Raw genomic sequence first — 20,734 nt, forward strand, 5'->3', positions numbered from 1 at the left:
AACATTCAACTATATTGTCACTGAAATGGCCTTTGGTCAGAGAAAGAAACCTCAAAAGAGTAAAACAGAGGCAAAAAGAACAACCCTGACATTTGTTGAAGCTATACATCAGTCCAAGTTTAGACTTTTCTCAGCCACAGTGCTGGGAATCTAAACGAAACTGATTTCAAACACCCAGACAAAAGTGGTGATCATCCCTCAGCATGTACTTGGACAGGCAAACAATACAGCCACGTGCAGTAGTGACTCACCCTCCCCAGGACAGGATGATTCTGCCAGCGGTATACCAAACAGGACAGGACGGATACGGAAGCAACCTCAGGTCCTTTTCTTTTTTGAACTGACGCCATTGCCAAGCACTATATTTAGAAGCGGTTATCAGGTTGACTGAGTACAAAAGCATGTGCGTCTGGTTTCAGTCTGATACAAGTCTGGCTGATTTACACTCCAGGTACTGCTGTCGGAAAAGGAGATGATGATATACCCGAGGACCACAGTTTATTTAAGGGTAACAGGGTGAGCGAGGCAGGTTTTTCCATTCCTAGGGGGCAAAATGGTTGATTTCCACTCTATTCTACCTAAAATTAGCTAAACTACATACATGCTGCTATAGCTTGAGAGGTTTTTTTATATTCTACATGCTGTTTTAGGATTGTGCTTTTGTGTGGGTTTTAACAGTCAAATCACAATTTAAGAGACTGTGTATGGAAAAAAACAGTTGTGACTGCCTGAAAATAAATTAAACACAAAACAGGGCTGCTGTGGCTTAAAGGTTAGAGAAATGGGTTTGGGACCAGAAGGTCACAGTTTGATCCCCATTACCGGAAGGAGGTGGGAGATAGGGGGAAGCGAAGCAACAGCGCTCAACAAAGTCAACAAGCTCATGAGGGGCTGATGTGGGTAAAACGTTGGCTAGGTGGGTTTTCAGGTGGGCAAGGGTTCTGGGTGGGTTTTTACATGTATGGTTACTTGGACCCAGATCTCACATGAGTTCCATCTGGGCCCATCTATGTGCAGGGTATAGCCTAGATGGGACCCATGGTTAACCCCTCCTGGTCCCATAACTAACCCTGGTGGGCATCCATATATGAGGCCAATATGGTTCTCAGTTGGGCTAACCATACAGGCCCCACACTGGCGTGTTACCTGGGAAATTACAACTGAGGTACCCTTAAGCAAGGCACCTTAACTTGATCACCCCTCCAGGTGTGTGTTATCAAGTCCCTAATCAATTTAGAAGTCGTGTGACCAATTGGTGGTTTTTGACACTAAATAAAAGTGCTTAATTTGCATTGTAGCCGTGACCTTATCTACATCTCAACCAATGAAGTTTGAAAAAATCAGTTAAATTTCTCTTGAGGTTCAATTAGAAAAGTATGCTGTGAAACTGAGCTATCAACACAAGTCACTTAAATAAAAAAAAGAACTGCTGATACAAACATTAGAAGACACTGCATTTACATTTACTCAAGTACACAATTGTTGTCCACACCACTGCTGTCTTGACAGACTGACTTCAGCTTTGGTCTGGTTAATAACTCTACAGTCACTGTTTCTTTATTTACCTGAAGGTTTTGGGATATGTTAATGATGCTGCTTTGAATAAATACATCAATTACATGTGTTTGTAACTCCATAAACACAGCCTCTGCACACAGTGAAGGGTGGAGCAGAGAATTGCAGCAATCAAGACCAGATCCACAGAGAGAATACAGCCCTGTGGAGAGGGGAAATAGCTGTTCTGGCATCCAACGGGTGTCTCTTTCCCTCTCTCACTCTCTCACTCACACACACAACCTTAACTTAATTTCACTGATTGGTCCTTTGGTACATGGAACAAGGCACATCCTTGTTTATCTGTTTCTCTTCGCTGAGAGGAAAAATGAGACCGATTTTTGATCCGTGGATTTCTGTACCTTGACAAAATCTGTATCCACCAGTAGAAAGCCTCACTGCTTTTGGTTTCATCAGTTACAGAGATCTTTGTGGAGAACAGGAATGGACCAACCCCCATGGCCCATCAAACAATAGCAGGACCAGGCTGTATATGAAACATGGCATTCAGAACTCAGACACTTTCAGCAACAATGGCAAACTGTTCTCTGAGGAATTGCATGGAGGCCTGTAAAGCCTACTTATGCATTTCCTGGGCATGAAAGAAAGATGCGTTCACAGATATTCTGCAAAGAGGATTTTCTTTCTCTCTTTTCATTTACAAGAGTGCAAACGATGTTCTGCACGCCTCTTTTTTGATAACATCCATGCTATTTCACATTTTGTGCCATGTTCAAGCAGCTTTGGACATTTGATCTCCGCCCAGTGAAGGCCAGCGTGACTGTTTTCTGTCCAGTAAAACCCACAGACGCCTACTGTGCTTGTGAGGCTCTCCTCGGCGTGCTGGCAGAAATTATAGGTTAATTCAGTTCATGTGGTTGTGGAAAATGCTGTAACATAAACCTGTTATCTCAATGAAATCTCTCTTCATAACAACATCAACACTGGCCTCTCAGACGTCTGATGAAAGTGTGACCTAAATATCTTGTAGGATACAGAAAAGAGTCCACAAAGCAGAAAAACAGTAAGATTACTCCACCAAATGGCAGTTGCATCATATTGTGGACCAAGAACACACTTGTGTGATTCATCAATTATCGTATTTTAATATAACGTAGAAAACTACCAGCATCTGCATTAAATAGGGGCGTTGGGACTCCTCAGCACCATCACTTAGACCTGCAAGCGTGACATACGTGAAACAGAGCAAATCGCAAAGCACTGCGGCCAAGAAGGACAATTGATTTTAAAAACAGGTTGAACTTTCCACACATGGCATAATCCCAACACCCCTTGTCCCATTTGCCTAGACTGTCCACGCTGGCCTAATTTTTATGGGCCTTGAGTAGGGATGGACCTGAGCAGTCAGGATTTATTTACAGCGTGTTTTGAGATCCACAAGGCCAGCTGCACAAACAAGCCTGCAGAAAACACTATGTACCCTCAGCTGCTCAAGATGTATGGTAAGGGGGAAAGAGGACCCTGATGTATCAGTCAGTGCACTCTGATAGAAGAACCACCTCTGATTTTATACAATGCAATACAAGAATATTCCAGTGCTTCTCCCTGTACTTAGTAATGAACAGAAAATAGCCCAACCCAAAACATGGTAGACTAAACTAGACTTCCTTCAGCACTGTCCGTTGGCTTCTATTATAAGTGTGTTTAGACACAGTGGGCTTTCTATTATAAGTACATGGACACTGAACTAAATGCATCAGACAGATTAGGTTGACAAATTTTAGGTTGACAAACATTTAAAAAACATCAGTTGAAAAGTACTTTTGGTGACCAAATACGGTTTGCTTTGATGGCATTACTCCATGACCCTTTTGACACCTTTAACATTACAATTTTTACAATTGCTACCATACTTATTTATTTATACATGCGTTTGTTTAGGGACACCAATGATAGCTAAATTCCTATGTCCAAACATCTGAGTCATTCATAAGCAAGACTTCTGGTGCCAAAATAGATGTCCCCATGTGGTCAATTTAGATTGTAACCATGACAATGTTAAACAGAGACACTGGGTTTGTTTTAGCAGCAGGATCTGATATCCACATGCTTCTTGTCCATGTAAGTGCATGAAAATATTCGCCTGTGTCCATCAGCGTAGCACATGAACACAAGCAGTATTATGCTTTCTATTCACTATTAAAAATAAAGGTTTCTTTGTAGGATGCCATGGAAGAACCGCTTTTGATTCTAAATAGAATGCAAGTGTAACATTTAGATTAAGTTTCTAGGAAGTAATCCTAAAGTGGTATAAACCTATATTGATATACAAATGTTCCTTAAACCTTTAAGAGTTTTTTACACTCACAAATTTTTTTCAAATATTATTCTTTAGGAAACCAAAAGTGTTTCTATAGAATTGGGTTCATGGGACCTGATAACTAATAGTGTTTCACCACTATTAACAAACAGTCCTGGATCACTTTGCTGGCGCTCATTAGGGCTTTTTTGTGTAAATACATTCACGGTTCCATGACATGGCTGCCTTAGACAACATGCAAGGTCAAGGCCTCTTCTCCGTTTTCTGCTATGGTTATCTTCGGCCTTTGATTGACAGAACAGATGCAGGATGTGGGCAGTTGAACAGGCTCTGTGCCAGTGAGCGAAACCAAACGATCTACCACGGGCTCTGGCCATGATTCCCACTCAGGAAACCAAGACTTCAGGGCTTTTAATCAGCTGTCGTCAATCCTTGAGTTTGAGATAGGACTTATTGCCACTGTGAGAAAGTGTAGGTGGTGGACAAACTGTGCAATAGGTATTCTCGTTTCCTGAGGTCACAGACACAGAAGAATATTTTGTACTTCCACTGTGTGTAAACATGTCTCCTTGGAACATTTAGGACAGTGTGTGTCGCAATTCATATTTTTTCTTTCTCTGTAGATAATAGTATACTAATAAATTAGCCTTTTTACATATCACAGAGAACTTATTTCATAATTATAATAAATGAATTGCATTCTAGCTCTTCAAAAGTGGTTTCTGACCTGACCATAGTACTATGGTTGGGGAACTTTTCTGAATTACTTTGACATACTCAATGACAGGGTTGGGTGCTATTCACTTTTTTCATACTCAAAATAATACCGCATTATACAGTATTACTGAGTTTGTGAGGGGGGGGGCTTATGTTTACGTGGCTTCTGTACAATCTCATCCTGCTTTTTAAAACTGAAAAATGATCAACTACAATTTAGTACATTCATTTTGCTTTCAGTGCGACAAAGTGAGCACTGCACAGTTCAGTCTGGCTGACAGAAATCACACTTATAAACACTTAGCTTATAATGACTCGAGTGATGGTGACTAGTGATTGAGCGACTGCTGTTGAAAGGACAGAAAGTTTTTAACTTCATGGTTTTAGATGGCTCTTGGTATAGAAGATCCACTATTGGGTCACCAAAGGACCTTTTAAATTGATGCAAACAAACACAATGAAAACCCCTCAGTCCAAGATTTCTTGTTTCTCCCATTGGTTACTTGCTTTCAAAGGAAAAAATTGTAGACTAAAAGATTACAGTGCTCCACCATCCCTGTCTGATTATAACCACAAGAAGCCATAAGAAGAGAATTTATCCCTCTCCGAAGAAACATTGGAAAACAGACTAAAGCATTGTTTTGGCCCAGCCATAACAATGCTCTGTAGTCCACAGTGTGTAAGCAGAGGTTTGTCAGTAACTGCCCCTTCAAACATAATCCTCTTTGTGCTTGACATAGGGACACACCAACTATACTCTTTGGGTAGCGAACCAGTGGGTTAATGTCATCAAGGCACAATGATGCTGTTGCCCAGGACCACCCAGAATGTTAAAGTGCACACGTTCCTACACACACGGCATGTGTAACATGAAGGACCAGCTCAGTCAGTAGTTTTAGTATTCTCATTCCTGCTAGACCAAGCAGAGCTGAAATCTGTTTAACGAGCTGGTGGCAGAGAACTGGCATCCAGATAGTGTCAATGGTTCTAATGACTAGAACCACAATGGCATTTCCAAACAGACAAATCCTTTTACAAGCCAAGAGACAATGCACCATATGTTTCACTAAGGAATGCTAAGTAAAGCCTCAGTGCTGTGCAATGGTATACAAACAGAGGACATAATTTTACATTTTGGGAAGCTGTGTATACTTTGCCTGAAGAGAACATTACAAATCCTCTGCATACTACTCTTTAATTCCCAGAGAGAGAGAGAGAGAGAGAGAGAGAGAGAGAGAGAGAGAGAGAGAGAGAGAGAGAGAGAGAGAGTGGGCAAGGAGGCGAAGGGAACAAAGAATCCTGAAGATAAACAGTAGTTCCTGTTGCTTTCTCCACTGCGCCAGTCTATCTTTCCTCCCTTGGGAAAGAGTAGAACAGCATGATCTTTCCAGAAGGGTTCAGCATATGAGAGTGGTGAAGTCTATCACGTTTTCTCTCAGAGAATCTATCCTCTTAAACTTTCACTCCCTGCACACGTCTCTTCCTGGAATCTGACAGATAACCACCCCAATGAAATCATTCTCCTGCCAACTGAAAATGCAGGATAAACCAAAAGTCAAAATATATCAAAACTGAGCTAAAATAGTTCCAGGAAAAGGTCAAACAGCACTTTGTGTCAAAATATCAGAAGCAGGTAGTGGTCATTTAAAAAAAAAAGCCACTAACTAGCCTTGAACAGTGCAGCTCATTGAAGCACCACTTCAATGGGTTCATTTGACGGCAGTGTCTTCTGACTGAAACAGTCACGATTGATTATGCTTGTAAGTTATCAACAGGCGAAGGCAGACAAGGCAGACAAGTAATTTGAAGTTAAGTTAATCACTTTGATTTTCTTGTTACGGGTGCATCTGCCAGGCTATATAAGGCAGCAAGTGAACAGTCAACTCTGAAAGGTGATGCGTTAAAAGCAGGAAAAATTTAACAAGGGCCAGATTGTGATGGCTAGACAACTGGGACAGCGCATATCAAAAACTTCAGGCAGATCTTGTGGCGTGTTCCTAGTATACAGTAATCAGTACCTACCAAAAGTAGAGCAAGAAAGGACAACAGGGTCATGGGCACCTAAGGCTTGCTGCCGCTCAAGGAAGCCCCACCTCACAATTTACAGGACTTAAAGGATCTCCTGCTAACATCTTGGTTCCAGATACCACACTTTAGAGGTACGGAAAATGCATATTAATGGGTGTGTCTATCAAACTCTGTTTATCAAGATTATTTGCTTATCAAACTGTCATCAAGATACTGTGACAGAACTATTTATGACATAAGACTTTATAAAAAAGCTTGACATAGTGAATCTCAGCAACATGCTGACAGACACCATTAATACAACTATTATTAATCTCTATTATTAATTAACTAGTATTAAAGTGAAATCCTGTTGACTACATATATAATATATTTATTTGTTTGTGCTTTAGAATTTTCCTCTAGATGATTCTGAGGGTGTGTTTTCCTCAGACATCAACATTGTGCATTAGGCAAGTTGTGGTTTTGGCTAGACCTAGCTGCTCCATTTCTCCAGCACATGTACACAACTAAGAATGTTCTTCGTTCCTCGGTTCTGCTCACCACGCTCTGCATTTCGAGTTAGAGAAAAATTTTATCTGGATCCAATCTTAACAAGGTCAATTCATTGCAGGAAGTTAACAATGAGGCAGACCCACTAATCTGATAGGAGCTAAACGAGAGACACGTGAGATCTTCCTGGCCTCTTGAGAACACTGAAGGTTAAACGGTGAACTCCTCTGGAGTTCAGCCAGCTCCCAGTGATCAGAAACACCAGGTTTGCATTAAAGCAAAGTTACAGACGATGGCATCCAAAAGGTGGATGAATAACACAGCAACCGATACTCATGGAATCAAGGTTATTTTTGGGCCATTTCTAATTGTACTAGTTTGATCCTTAAAAGCAATGAAAATCCTGTGGTTCATCCAAGGGAAACTTGTTTACTCTCTATTTTTTTAAGCTGGCATCACAAACAGGGTAGTTGTCCTGAGAGCACATCTGCTCGTGTCCATCACAGTCCTCCTTTTGTTCCACAAGAGTTCAGACTCCAGGGAGAGCAGAAAATCACTGTCTGTTTGTGGGGTAAGACCAAATGTACCACTTAAGTTTTAGAGCTTTTGTTGTGGTGCAATCTGGTGGATCAATAAATCACTTTCAGGTAGAAGCTGGGAACAATCCTGATCTCATTAAACCTGCTCTACTTTTTTCATGGGGAACTTCCCAGGTCCTGGCCTTAGGATAGAATCTAGAAAACAGTTACAGCCTTAGGTATTGGTGGGAATGGAACTTCAGAGGTGATGGTTAAATCTCATTATGTATTTTAATCTCACCTGACTAAATTAGTCGAAAAATAAAATCTCATGAAGCACAAGAAGGTAATGCTTGTTTAGAGTCTGGCGGATATATTGGATGATAATATCAGCTGATATTGATGACGCACAGCTTTGTTATCAACATAAATATTGCTTGAATTTCAACTAGGATTTAAACTCACAATAGCCTGACGACGGGGTGAAAGTTTAGATATATGACACATAGTCTTGGGATTTACTATGATGAAAAAAATAATGCCGATATTATGCAAGTTATCATTTCTTTCTGTACCTTTCTTTGATGATTTCATTTGTGCAAAGATTGACTTCTACCACAGCATAATGATTCTACACACACCTCAAAATCTCAAGAGGCACAAGCTGAAGGCTTTGCCCTGGACCTCACAGTACCCTGACTTCATTAAAAATCTGTGGATAGACCTTAAAAGAGAAGGTTTAATAGGCAAAAAATCCTTAAGCAAGAATTGAAAGATGACTGGTGGCTACAAAAAGCATGTAAAAGCTGTCACACTTGTCAAACTTGTTACCAAACACTGACCATTAGCTTTGGGTGGTATAACGGTAATACTCTCTACCACAGTATTTAAAAATGTGGACGGCATTTCAAAGTTACAACATGTCTGATGTGTCAAATTTCTGCTCTGCGTCTTATACATCTAATACATAGCCAACTAAACTTATTCCACTATGCATTTAAAAAGACCACAGGGTGGGGGCGCTATGGGTGCTCACTAATTGGTGATGTGTTGCTCTGAAACCAGGTGGGAAAAAAACAAGCCCACCATAGTTGTGAGTTCAGCGACGCTGCAAGACAGAGCACGGGAATCTGGTGAACCAGTCCAGTCAGTGGGCCTGAAAACAGTGGAAAACACTCTTATGACCATTCACTCAACTTTGTGCAATTTGAGCATCGGTTAGCTGAAATGTGGTCTGTGCTGTAGTGTTTAGCCTAGTCAACAGCAGCAGCTCTGAGCTGTCCGATACACTGTAGAGCTATAGCCGAGCTACTCAGCTACAGCCAGCTTGGCGAGTAGGCAACAGATTTCAAACTATAGGGATCCTACTAATTAAGCTAATGCCAACTAGCTTCTCTCTCCAGAGCAGTTTAATGTTTATAATTGTCAGACTGACTGTTTAACATTCACTTTGCCAACCTGTGAGCTAAATGAACATTGTATTTGGTCATTTTTAGGTTTTAAAATAAGGCAGATGGTAGCTTGTATTGTAGATTGTAGCTAGGTAAGCCACTTAAACATGGTTACTCAAGCAGCATTAGCAGTGCAAACTTGTTTAACAGAGACTGTGTAAAGTCTGGAGTTTTACTTTAACCACATACAGGCGTATGCATTTCACAGAAATCACTCAGAGACATCCTGCCTCAAACATATTGTGCAAGAACTGCAGTGCAGAGGGACTATCACTGAACACAGCTCAAGTGGTGGGGATCTCATTTTAATGGCAGAGGTCTCTGTTAAGTAGTCTAAATGTGAGCAGCAGTATTTTAGTATTAGGAAACATCATAAATCGGCCCTTTAATAAGGTTGACAGATGCAGGGGTTAAAAAGGTCTTATTAACAACATTGTTACCACACATTTCTGCCCATAGCAGAAATCAATGTAACTCTGGATAAACCCACTGCTACATTATAGAGCCTAATATTGGGCCTTATTGTACTGCTGCTGCAGTTAGTTAATCTCCCTGATCCAGAAGGTAGTCTGTTTTAATCATTTTCTAATCAAGCGAGTTTATTTTTCCAGACAACCATCACCTCCTACTTCCACTCCCGAACCACTGCTTTCTTTGTATAAGAAACGCCACATATGAGAAACCTGGACACCCACCTCAGTGAAACAGCTACGCTGCAAAATGGGACAAGAGTGAACCTCGAAAATACAGACCAGAGAATCCAGCCCTTATGGAGAGCCATCAACTTTTTCCATACATGAAAAATGTAAATGGCTAAAACAGAGAGGACCCAGACAGAAACAGTGCTAAAAAAAAACAAAAAAAAAACAAAGACCAGGAACTGTATTCTTCTCCAACATGAGCACACACTGAGGTCTCTAGTGAACATCTGTAGTGTCTACACTCCATTTGTCAGTACTGCTCTCCTGGATGTTTGAGAAGGGATGATCAGGGCACACAGACTACATTGATAGAGATCAAATTGAGGAGAACACAGAGGTGACCATTCTGCACAGCCTGTGACAGAGATCTTATCTCCTCATCAGGTATGGAAGTTACAAAGATATACATAGTGTACAATACATATAAAGACTGTTTATATTTTATACAGCTTCGGCCTGGTTCTGTCTGCTGTCCTCCCTAACAGATTTCAGCAGTCCTCCCGCCCAGCCTTCCTCGACCCAGCCCCCAGAAGTCCTGACCTGAGTGGGAGTGGCAAGCGAGCACAGAATGGGCAGTGGCCACTGAAAAGAAGCAACTCCTCACTTCAACAGCATGCGGCATTGAACAGTGTACAATTCAGTCCCCTCTTAGCTTGGAGATGAGTATGCATCAGAATGCAATAAGCAGTGGTGCTACAGTATGCAAGTATATATAATAAAATAGATGGTCCCTATAGTGACTCCTAGATCATGGTGATTACTGTAATACTGCACACATCACACACATACAATTCTATCTAAAAACTGAGATCAGATTTAGATCTCAATCAGATTTAGACTTAAAATGAAGAATGAGGAATAATAAAAGTTCCTTTATGTTAGTGCTGCAGGTGTACATATCACTATAATCCATAACTACGGCATTTACAATGTTTCCTTTCCAGACGCTCCTCCAGTGGAAGTCTTAGGACGCCTAGTTCTTCTTGGAACTTCTACTCATCTCAGAGGTTCTTAGCTGTTTACATCCAGCCTGAGCTCTCAGTAGATTCACTACACGCAACACTTATGGTTTTATCATGTCCAATATGCTTCATGCAACACTTCTCCTCCGAGGGACCCCAGTCCCATAATCGAACCTTTACGCACTTTACGCACTTTACGCACACCTTGCCAAACTGCCCTGCAAACCCAACCTGCTTTTAAACGGTGAATATGCAAACGATAGATGCGCTTCTGAGCGTGTCTAAAAGCGAACTTACCTCGGCTCTGCCTTGGTGTATGCTGGACAACACAGCCACCGCGAGAAACAGCGTGCCACTTGCGCAGAGCATGGCGCCTCTCGCGTTGCCCCCTTCACAGCTCAGCCGACCGCAGAACGTCCTAAAAGGACTGCCCGATTCTTCCTCGCGCTTCGGTTGAAAAGTCTGCTCGTCTACCGGAGCCTAACCGGGACGCTCTTCTGCATCTTTGCCCTGGACGTTATGTGGCTGTGTCCAAAGCAGCTGCTCGTAGATGAGCCCACCACACCCCCCACCCCTCACGCCAGCGACCACCCTCAGCACGCACGAGCTCTGCCCCGTGTACCAGAGCGACACTCGCTTGTCAACATTGTGCAGAGAAAGAAAGTTTCTCCAAAGCGTAAGAGACTGGGGATGAGCCCTGTCCTCTGCTAAATAAGCGCGGGATTTCTGCACGCTTGTTTCCAACGCGCGAGCGCACCGCGTCCGAGTTCACAGGAGCGCGCCGGTTTGAGGTAAGAGCGCGAGCTCGGCTTCTACTACCACTTTCCAGTGCTTCGCCACTCAAACCAAGGGTGTTTACGGCTGGGCACGGTTTACTAGCTAGATACATGACTTGTCGAAGATGTTCTAGAAGAATCAGAGACTTGTATATGTCTGTAGGTATGATTATATCTCATAAGGGCTCGTTTAAACTATGTCTGTACAGATGTAGCCTATCGACAGATGTAACCTCAGCAGCGCAGTATGGTGTGTAATGCTTCTGTATGACGGTCATGAAAATGTTTTATGAACATGTTGTATAAAAAAAAAAATAAAAAAAAAATAAATAAAATAACTTATTATTACTTATTATTATTACCATTAGGAACCATTTCCCTCAATTTCCAGGTTGTGCATGGTTGCCATGCTGTAACGGCGGCGCTGGGTGGAAGAACAGGCGAGAATGAAATTTGAAGTGCGGATGGAGGGAGTGATGAAAACTCTAAGGTAAACTTAGCTAGCATTCTCAGCCATAAAGTGACTTCCGTGCTTCTGTTGGCCGGTGTGAAGTGTGAAACACTCAAGCTCAGACCTGAGCCCTCACTCCTTTTTGTGTGGATTTTCAGGTTTCTACTTATTTGTCTCACCGTCCTCGCCTTGACGTCTGAAGTTAACGCAGTGAGTCGAGCTCTTTCTAAAAAATGTTTGATTTCACCCAAGTCTGGCATGTATTATACTGCAAATGTGCACCAGTCAGTGAAGGCGTCTTCGTGCAAGTCTGCCAGTTGTATTGCAAAACGTGCACTTCTTCAATGGGAGTGTCCGGGGGGGGGGTGGGCTGGTGGGGAGGGGGGAGGGGGTGTAGTGAGGAGTTTCAGGCATGGTCTTTGCTGCTTCAGATGTTAACTCTTTAAGGGGATGCACATAACATAAGCCATGTAAACCAGCACTATATTCCAACCACATGATAACCAGTAACACGTATCTAACCTGTCTAACCCAATCTGACGTTCATGATCTCATGATCATGTCTATGGCATGCTGCACCGATGTATCTGTGACTCTTCATGGCAGTTTATACACATGATCATCAAGCATTTACATATGTAGCTCTGGATGGGTACTGGTACCTCATCTGGTTAATTTGTGTGTGATTTGACTTTTTTGGATACGTGAAGATGAGTTATACACATACTATTTACTGCCTTTGAGCACATTATATGCCTGGGTAAAAATCAGGGAGGGGGTTGTGACGGACGGACATAAAAAAAAAAGACTTTAACGTAATGTTAGAAGTCTTAACAGGGTGAAAGTGATCTGTGATGGCCATGTTAATATGAATATGTAATATGTATGTACAATTAGTTTGTGTTAGCAGCAGTGGGTTTAGTATGAGTCTGTGTAGAGATCAGTCTTATCAGTGAGTTGAAAAGAGCATGAGGTTTTTGTGGCCCAGCCAGAGGGTGAATGGCACATGCAGGCAACTCCATTGCACACAACCTGAACACTTTATTATCTGGTGTTTTAGTCCAGCATTAGTTAGACTAGACAGGAGGGTGAATCAGCGTGGCAAAAAAGTACTATACACAGATAGTTAGGTATTCTGTTTGATGTGACCGGACACAATATGTAAGGTTAAACAGAGTGTAGACAGGCCTAGCCATAACAGTCAACAAGCCTGAGTGTGAGGTGGAGAAAGAGTGGTAGAACTACAAGACCAACATCTCAGTTTGCCAAAAAAAAAAAAAACTATGTCAACGGACCTTCTGATCTGCATGTTTTATCAAATGAGAAGAGAACAAAAACTTGACCAAACAAATGACAAACAAGTTTTTAGCCTACATGTGATGAAAAACAGATAGAAGGTCAGTCAGGTACTGAGGGACTAGGATATTTGGAGCTGTATATGTCAACAGCAGAGTCATAATTCTCACATTTATGTGTGGTGCAACTGAGAAGCTATGAATATTAGGCATTAAATCAGCCAGTGAATTTCTGTCAGCTTTTGGAGTGGATCATCTGATTAAAAGGTCTGATATTACTGTGGTCTACAGAAGAACAACTATGCTCAGTACATTTGCTGTGTTTAAATCAAATATCGCTTCCACCCTAAATAGGTAAAAAAAAAAAATCATCTGTATTTAAGATGGGCTAGCTATTATTGTTTCAGTGATATTGTTAAAGTGATAGTACAGTGCCGCTTTTTGCTTTTTTGAGAACAGTGTGCATTGCAGGATTGCAAGATGAAAGTCACTACTAACACTACTAAGAACATTGCTGACAGTCTAAAGTTTGCTTAGTTTGCATTTCAACATACGAACCTCACTTCAGCTGTTAAACATGGGGGCGGCAGTATCATGGTTGTCTCGGACCTGATATGGCTTTCCTTTATTGATTGACCTGTGAATTCTGAATTGTACCAGCAAATCTTACAAGACAATTTCAAAATATCTGCCCGTGACAAGTTTAACTGTAAATGGGTCATGCCGTAAGACAACGAGCCTCAGCGTACAAGTAATACACACTACATGTCAGATCATTGTACCCACCACACTACAAACCTGTTGTCTTGTAATCAGGAATATTTTAGTGGTTGGCACACTACACAACTGATCAGCGTCACAGGGTCACAAATTACAAGATCTTTCTGCTTCTTTAAACACGTATTGTCACCAACATAAATGTGAGAACTGATGCGAAATTATGTGCGGGACACTATTTATTCTTCCTAAATGGATGTTCGTATAAGACAAGTGATGCATATTGTCTGTGTGCTGATTTGCAGCGAAAACACAGTAGGACAAGAACAGAAATATGGATGAGAAACTCCACCCTCAGCTTTCTCCTCAGCCTGTGTCTTGCACCCTCATTGACTGTAGCTAGTCACTAAACTAACTTCCAGTCACAACCTTTTTCACACTCAAACTTTTCCCAACACAGATATTTAGTGTTGGATAGTGATTCTCAATAAATAAATGTAAAACATATAAGGTTGTATGAATAATTTGTTCAACTAGGTTATCTAGTTTTGGTTCCATCCGATAGAACTTTCTAGTACACTGGTATATTTTAGTCACGATAGGGTAAACGAAGTTACACAGGCTTGAATTCTATGACCTGCAGACACAAATCAGTAATAAAAAAACACTGGTGTAAACACAGTCTTCAGGATGAAGAGACCCCACAGACAGGGCCCCTCTCCCCTACACCTGCGGTTACATCAGAGACATACAGTTCGGTTTCAGTTTATTTTTACAGCACATTAATAACACACATTTGCCAAACAGTCTGTCATGTCTGACGATTATTGATAGCCAGATCCTGACCGACTTAATGAGCAGTTTATTTTATTATCTCTCTCAAATCATTGTCTAGTATGTTTACTCTGTAGTCCTCTCACAAGGAATAATTGTGTGAACATCTCCTGCTTTTTTATGAACAATATAAACAATGACGAAACTAATCGCTTTGTCTGCATTTTAAAGGGTTAGAACATTATTGTAAATACTTGGGGCCAAAAACGTGTTAATCTTGGAGTTGTGCACTGACAAAAAATTTCTGTAATCGGATTCTTCTGATGTAGATTGCAGATTAAATATGCAATGGTCTATTAGCAACAGCTTGCACTGATTTCAAGACAATATGTCCATGAGTGATGATGTCCCTGAGTAGTACTGAGTCATAGTTTTTCCAGATGAGGTTGCATTTGTTCCTGGGTCACATTATCTCTGTGTCTGATCACCACCCACCACCAACAGCTAAAGCAGTAAAATCAGTAGTGCTGAAGTGATGAACAAAAGTATTTTCACAGCTGTCTGGAAAACTTCAACTTCAGGCACTCTTCTCTGAGGCCTGCCGGCTGACAGTGGTTTGCAGCTATTAGTAGCTGAGAAGGAACATGTAAAGGCCATCATAGGAATTCTGTTTGGAGGTTAAGACCCACGTGGGAAAGATAAGATCCAACCCTGGCCCTCTACCTTTGCTCCTGTTCTCTTCTGTATTTTTTACTGTCCATTTCGGGCTGGACATAGAGACAGTACTTGCCATAGACTTTGTTCAGAAAGTTGTGAGATCATAAAACTTGTAAAGGGAATAGAGGGACTGAATAAATGCTTTTAGAAACACTGCATACAGTAGATACAGTTGCTTTGTTTGTTTTCTACCTTGTGCGTAAATACAGAAATGCCACAGTCAGGAGGCACCCTCACTCCATGGCAAGATATTAATATCATACTTTGCCATTTGAGAGGTAAAGTCATTTGCTTAAGTGAAAGAAGGGCCTCCTTGTCTGAGGCCTTATCTGATTTTGTGCTTCCCTGATGAAAAGCTTGTGACAGTGGTAAGGGCATAGTCTGTGCATTGTGCTGGTCCAAGTACTGCAGTTTCCATTCCAGGTCTGCAGGAAAAGCTATTTTCAGACCAGCATCATTCCACAATACTGGATTACCTCATCGAAACATCTGTGAACAAAAAGCTTCTCATTAGAGAACACCAGAAGCATTTTATAGTTATGGGAATATACATGTTTTGTTTGTTGTTTATTATATTCAGTTAAACATGTTGGATACACACAAGTGTTTCAGGAGTCTTAGGTTTGTTAGATTAATGTGCAGCAGTGGTTCATTTTAATATTGTAAAGGTATGTATATGCTTATGGAAGATGGATTTGGATTAAGGATCCACAGATTTGGATCTGTCGATTAACTGACAGATAATGAGGGTATGTTCTATGTACTCTATGTGCCTTGTGGGATTTGCTCCTTTTCCTTGGAAAATATTCCCCCAATTCCTCCAGTTGTTGCTTATGCCAAATATATAAATCCTGGTAGTCCATGCAAACTTCACACAACACTAGTGTCACAATTTTATGTGTGGAGCCTCCAGCTATGTAAAAAAGCTAATTGTATTGTTTTAATTGGTTATTAGTTAGTTAGCAGTCAATAGCTGACAAATCATTAGGGATCACAGACACAAACATTTTAGTGGTGATTTAAGACCAGAGACAAAGTTTGATGGCATTTTGGATTTTTTTTGGGGGGGACAATGTATGTCAAGATAAAAGCATGACCATTTGCCTATGTTATTTGTGCAAGTGAAATTCAAGATGTTCCTTTCCTATGTTGGGGCGGATTGTTGGCTCATGATGCATGCTTATATTGGAAAGGTCATTTAACGCAAGGGAAAAACTGTGTCTGCTGGACAATGGGACAAAGGCCTGGTGCTGGAAAGAGAGCTTTGACGTATGACATTCACGCCCTTTCCCCTGTACATTCTTTTTTGGCATGTTTTTATCAGACAGAAGACAACAGAGACTGATTAATAGTAGACAGTGTTTAACTGAATATGAATACAAAATAGTTCTTAGACTAGTTCTTAATCATTTGCCTTGTTAGGATATGATCTATACAACGGTTGACTGAAAATCTGTACCACGATAATGCACCAGTAATTAGTGGCTTGTTCAAAATTGTAGTGTAATTAAAAAATGGCAGGTAACAGGTACGACTGAGGTCGACAGACGTCAAGCAACACACAGTACAGGTGATCCTATGTATGCATGTTTTCTGCATTTGATTCTGCTTGTGATTCAGCAGCAACCATCCTCTCTGGGAATCCCCTCTCACTGCAGTGGCTTTGGCACCAGGTGGTCCCTAAAGTTTGTATTGCACGTGAGAGTGGGTGTCGACATGAGTGTGCGTGTAGCCTCCGGATTTGCATGAGAGGAAAGGCGTTGATTTAGAGGCAGAGATGTCTGTGTGTGATAAGGGCAGGAAAATGGCCACTATATCGTTTGCCAAAATAATCCCCTCTGAAAAAGGGGGACAATTGAGGGAAGATCCATTGTGTTGGATTAGAGGAAATAGGACAGGATGTGAAATAGTTCAGATGAGGGAAGCAGGGGCTGAGGAGCTCCAGGCTTGTGTTTTAATTGGTTCAGCATGATTGTTGGACTAGCATTGATTGTATGGAAATTATCAATTGTGTGTGGCTTTAAGGAGTACAGAGTGTAGAAATGCTTTGGTGGATATGTGAATGTATGTGAATTTGAGTTTGTATGACAGTGCCTGTGATTTACTGAATGGATTTTGCAGAATGGCATCCAATGGACCTCAGGTGATCTTGCCCATATCCCCTGTGACCTAACAAACCTTATGAATTTGGACTGGCATAGATGTGTGCCTGCCAAGGTGGACCACGTATACACATAGGCACACATGCATGTGCTTAAATGTATGACACTTTATACTTTTTCCCATACTACCTGGAAGCTGACAAAAAAGCTTAAGGTCTCTCTCTCTTCTTCTCTTTCTCTCTCTTTCTCCCTCTCTCTTTCTCTCTCTGTACGCTGATTAGAGTTTATGGGGAGTAATGCAAAATACATACAGTAATGGCTAATAGCATTGATTCTGTGACCAGTGAAATCCTCCTCTTTTTAAGGCAATTATCAGACAGGACTAGTAATAATGGTGCTTCAGACAGGTCTTTCAGAAATGCTTAAAATACTTTTGGTTCCATCTTCTTTAGACATTTTAAAGGTTCCCCACACTCACAGATCTCTATTACAAACATGGTTCATTATGGAAGCGAATGTCTTTATTTTATGGCATCACTCGGAGAACCATTTGAAGTACCTTTATTTTGATAGCTTTTACTTTAGGCAAAGTAAAGCTTACCTAAGAAATCCTAGTCCAGATCAAAGGCCACACTCCACTTTCAGGGGAGAAGAAATAAGCTTGGTTGGTAAATTTACATTGGCTTACTTTCTTACATGTGTCTGATCCTTCTTCTAGAATGTCTTAATTATTTATAGAAGGAAAAACAACACCACTTATTCTACTCTTCTTGATTAGCTGCATATTAAGAGATTCCTTTGGAGCAGCAAGCTGGAGAGATGAAACACCAGCTTTAAACTAGAGTGACTTTGCAGCATCCTGTCTGAGCAGAACAAGATTGATGTCAGACGTATTACTTACTCCTGCATATTTACATTATAGCTTCCTTCTCAGTGCATGTTCTTCTCTCTGTCTCTCACTCTCTTACTCTCTGGAGGACAAACATCTGTTGGGAAAAAACATCCTGATTTCAAAATAGTTGTGTGAGCAATAAACTAATAGATTCCCCAGATCGCTTCATTGAAAAAGACAGGAACAGGAAGAGAAGACCTGCCAAAAAGTGTCAGCCCACCTCCCCACACCCTCACGATCAATTCCCAGGAGGGAGCTCCTCATGCAGCATTTTCTCACAAATGTTCTACTTGCTTATAGAGAAATGTTTTGGGTGGACATGAGTAATGAAGAACACTGCAATATTCAGCATACATAATATTGTAATTGTTAACATTTTAAAATACTGTCTCTACATTATTCAAACAGAGGTATTTAGATACACAGTGTAGCTATGGTTTTCCTGTATGCTGCTATGTTGTGATCATGTGCCTTATCTGATGTTCATACAGCTGCTTTACTAAGTAACTGCATTCGCTCACTGTACAAGTCAATGTCCTGTCTTTTTATAACCGTTATGAACAACAAGACATCATGGATGCCCTTTAAGATGATGAAAAAGACAATATTTATATGCATTAACTGTGCTTTTACACAAATGTGGCAAGTTTTTGTTCTGAACACAGAAATCTCTAAAAACACCAGCACACTATTGCAATTAAAATGATATTAAGAGCACTACAAGTGTCTACATGTATTAATGGTTATACATTATTATGGCGGCCCCCTGTAGATGTTTTGTAGATCATCAGTTTTACTTACATATCCATGAAATGCAACTAAACTTTAAATGTATTAGATTCTATTGAATCTACTCCTAAACCTAAACTTAACTTTAACCCAACACCTAAAACTAATCTCAAAAATAATTCTACAATTAACTTCAACCCAAAACCTAAAACTAAACCCAAATCTTATACAAACCCCTAACTTTAACCCACAACCTAAACCTAATCCTAAATACTAACCTCATCTTCAACCCTAAACCTAAATCTAATCACAAACCCAATACTAACCTTATCTTTAACCTTTAATCAAACCCCCAAACTATTACCTTCAACCCTAAACCTAACACCAAACATTAACGTTAACCCTAAATCTAGCCGTAAACCCAATCCCAGCCTTAACATCAACTCTTAACCTAACTCCAAACCTTTTCTTTGTAAGGTTATATTTATACTTTATATAAAAAAGAATACATTTTGTTTCTCATGGTTGTTGCTTTAAGATTCTAGACCTGACGTTCAAGTCATTGAACCATTTAGGTATTTTTGGTTTTGTTTTTAAGGCTAGAGTTTTATTTTAAGCTCTTTTTTTCTGTGTGAGATTCATCATTGCACCATGTGTACATACATATCTCACACTGGTTGGTATGTAGAAGTTTCCAGTCTCTGCAGTGATAGGTGTCTGTTAATGACACGTTGATGCATACTTGGTTAAACTACGTGGCTTTTTATGTCAGCGTGTAGCATGGTTGATTTGATCTTATGCTGGTCTTGCCACACACAGCTGGTCTTATGACAGGCAGTTGGTGAACACACTGACGCACTCCTGTAAGCAGGTTTATTTTATTCACAGTTTCATTGTCAGCAACAAAAAGAAATTTCTCTCCATGATTAAGACGGAGTAGTTTTTGTTAGTTGTTTTTTATCAGCTTGTAGAATAGCAATAGTCTTTATTTTACTGTACTTTCTTGCTTATTTAATAGGGACAGTATGTGTAGGATTTATCCAAATTATCTTTCATCTGTTGTCCCTGAGCATGTTAATGTGTAAAAGTCTTAATGATCTGTTAATAGGACCTTTATTGTTTCACTCATTGTTTCATGGTGCTTGGCATCCACAGCAGACAGTGCTGATGGCTGCTGCAAAATATAAGTGGAGGGTTCAGGGCCAGTCGGGATCAGAGGGTTTAATGCTAAAGACATCACTGATGGAAAGATAGCTGCAGCTTTTCATGCCTCATTTTTATCATTGCTATGGTTCTGCGTGTACCAGACAAGATGGAATCTGGAAGATCTTTTAGAGAGGAGATGCAGGCTTCAGTACAGCATCATGCCTATCTGCTGTATTATTCCTTAAATATCTTGCTCAGAATAACCTTCAATCTACATGTTTTTATGTGTGCATCTTTTTCATTGTTCATTTGTTTCATTGTGCACCATTTTGGGTCCTCCCCCTTTTTATTATTCTCTCATCTTTACTAATTTTACAGTTGCAAAGCATTTCTCTCATAACAAAATCTTGTGTCTGTTAAATTTTAAAGAC

General features: G+C 40.6%; 2 protein-coding genes across 4 annotated transcripts in view; one reads left to right on the forward strand and one right to left on the reverse strand.

Annotated features, from left to right (window-relative positions):
• The window catches only part of col4a1 (collagen, type IV, alpha 1), a 51,701-nt gene extending 40,465 nt beyond the window's left edge, over positions 1-11,236 (reverse strand). The window contains exon 1 of the mRNA XM_072686105.1: positions 11,002-11,236. Coding sequence (XP_072542206.1) covers positions 11,002-11,073 — 72 coding nt within the window. The 5' untranslated portion in view covers positions 11,074-11,236. The remainder of the gene's footprint in view (positions 1-11,001) is intronic.
• Positions 11,237-11,327: 91 nt separating this feature from the next.
• Positions 11,328-20,734, forward strand: part of col4a2 (collagen, type IV, alpha 2) — a 74,656-nt gene continuing 65,249 nt past the window's right edge. For all 3 annotated transcript variants that reach the window (XM_072686102.1, XM_072686104.1, XM_072686103.1), the window contains exons 1-3: positions 11,328-11,495; positions 11,872-11,970; positions 12,090-12,141. In XM_072686102.1, coding sequence (XP_072542203.1) covers positions 11,927-11,970; positions 12,090-12,141 — 96 coding nt within the window. In that variant the 5' untranslated portion in view covers positions 11,328-11,495; positions 11,872-11,926. The remainder of the gene's footprint in view (positions 11,496-11,871; positions 11,971-12,089; positions 12,142-20,734) is intronic.

This window comes from Salminus brasiliensis, chromosome 8, assembly GCF_030463535.1.
Source record: "Salminus brasiliensis chromosome 8, fSalBra1.hap2, whole genome shotgun sequence".
Taxonomy (NCBI): domain Eukaryota; kingdom Metazoa; phylum Chordata; class Actinopteri; order Characiformes; family Bryconidae; genus Salminus; species Salminus brasiliensis.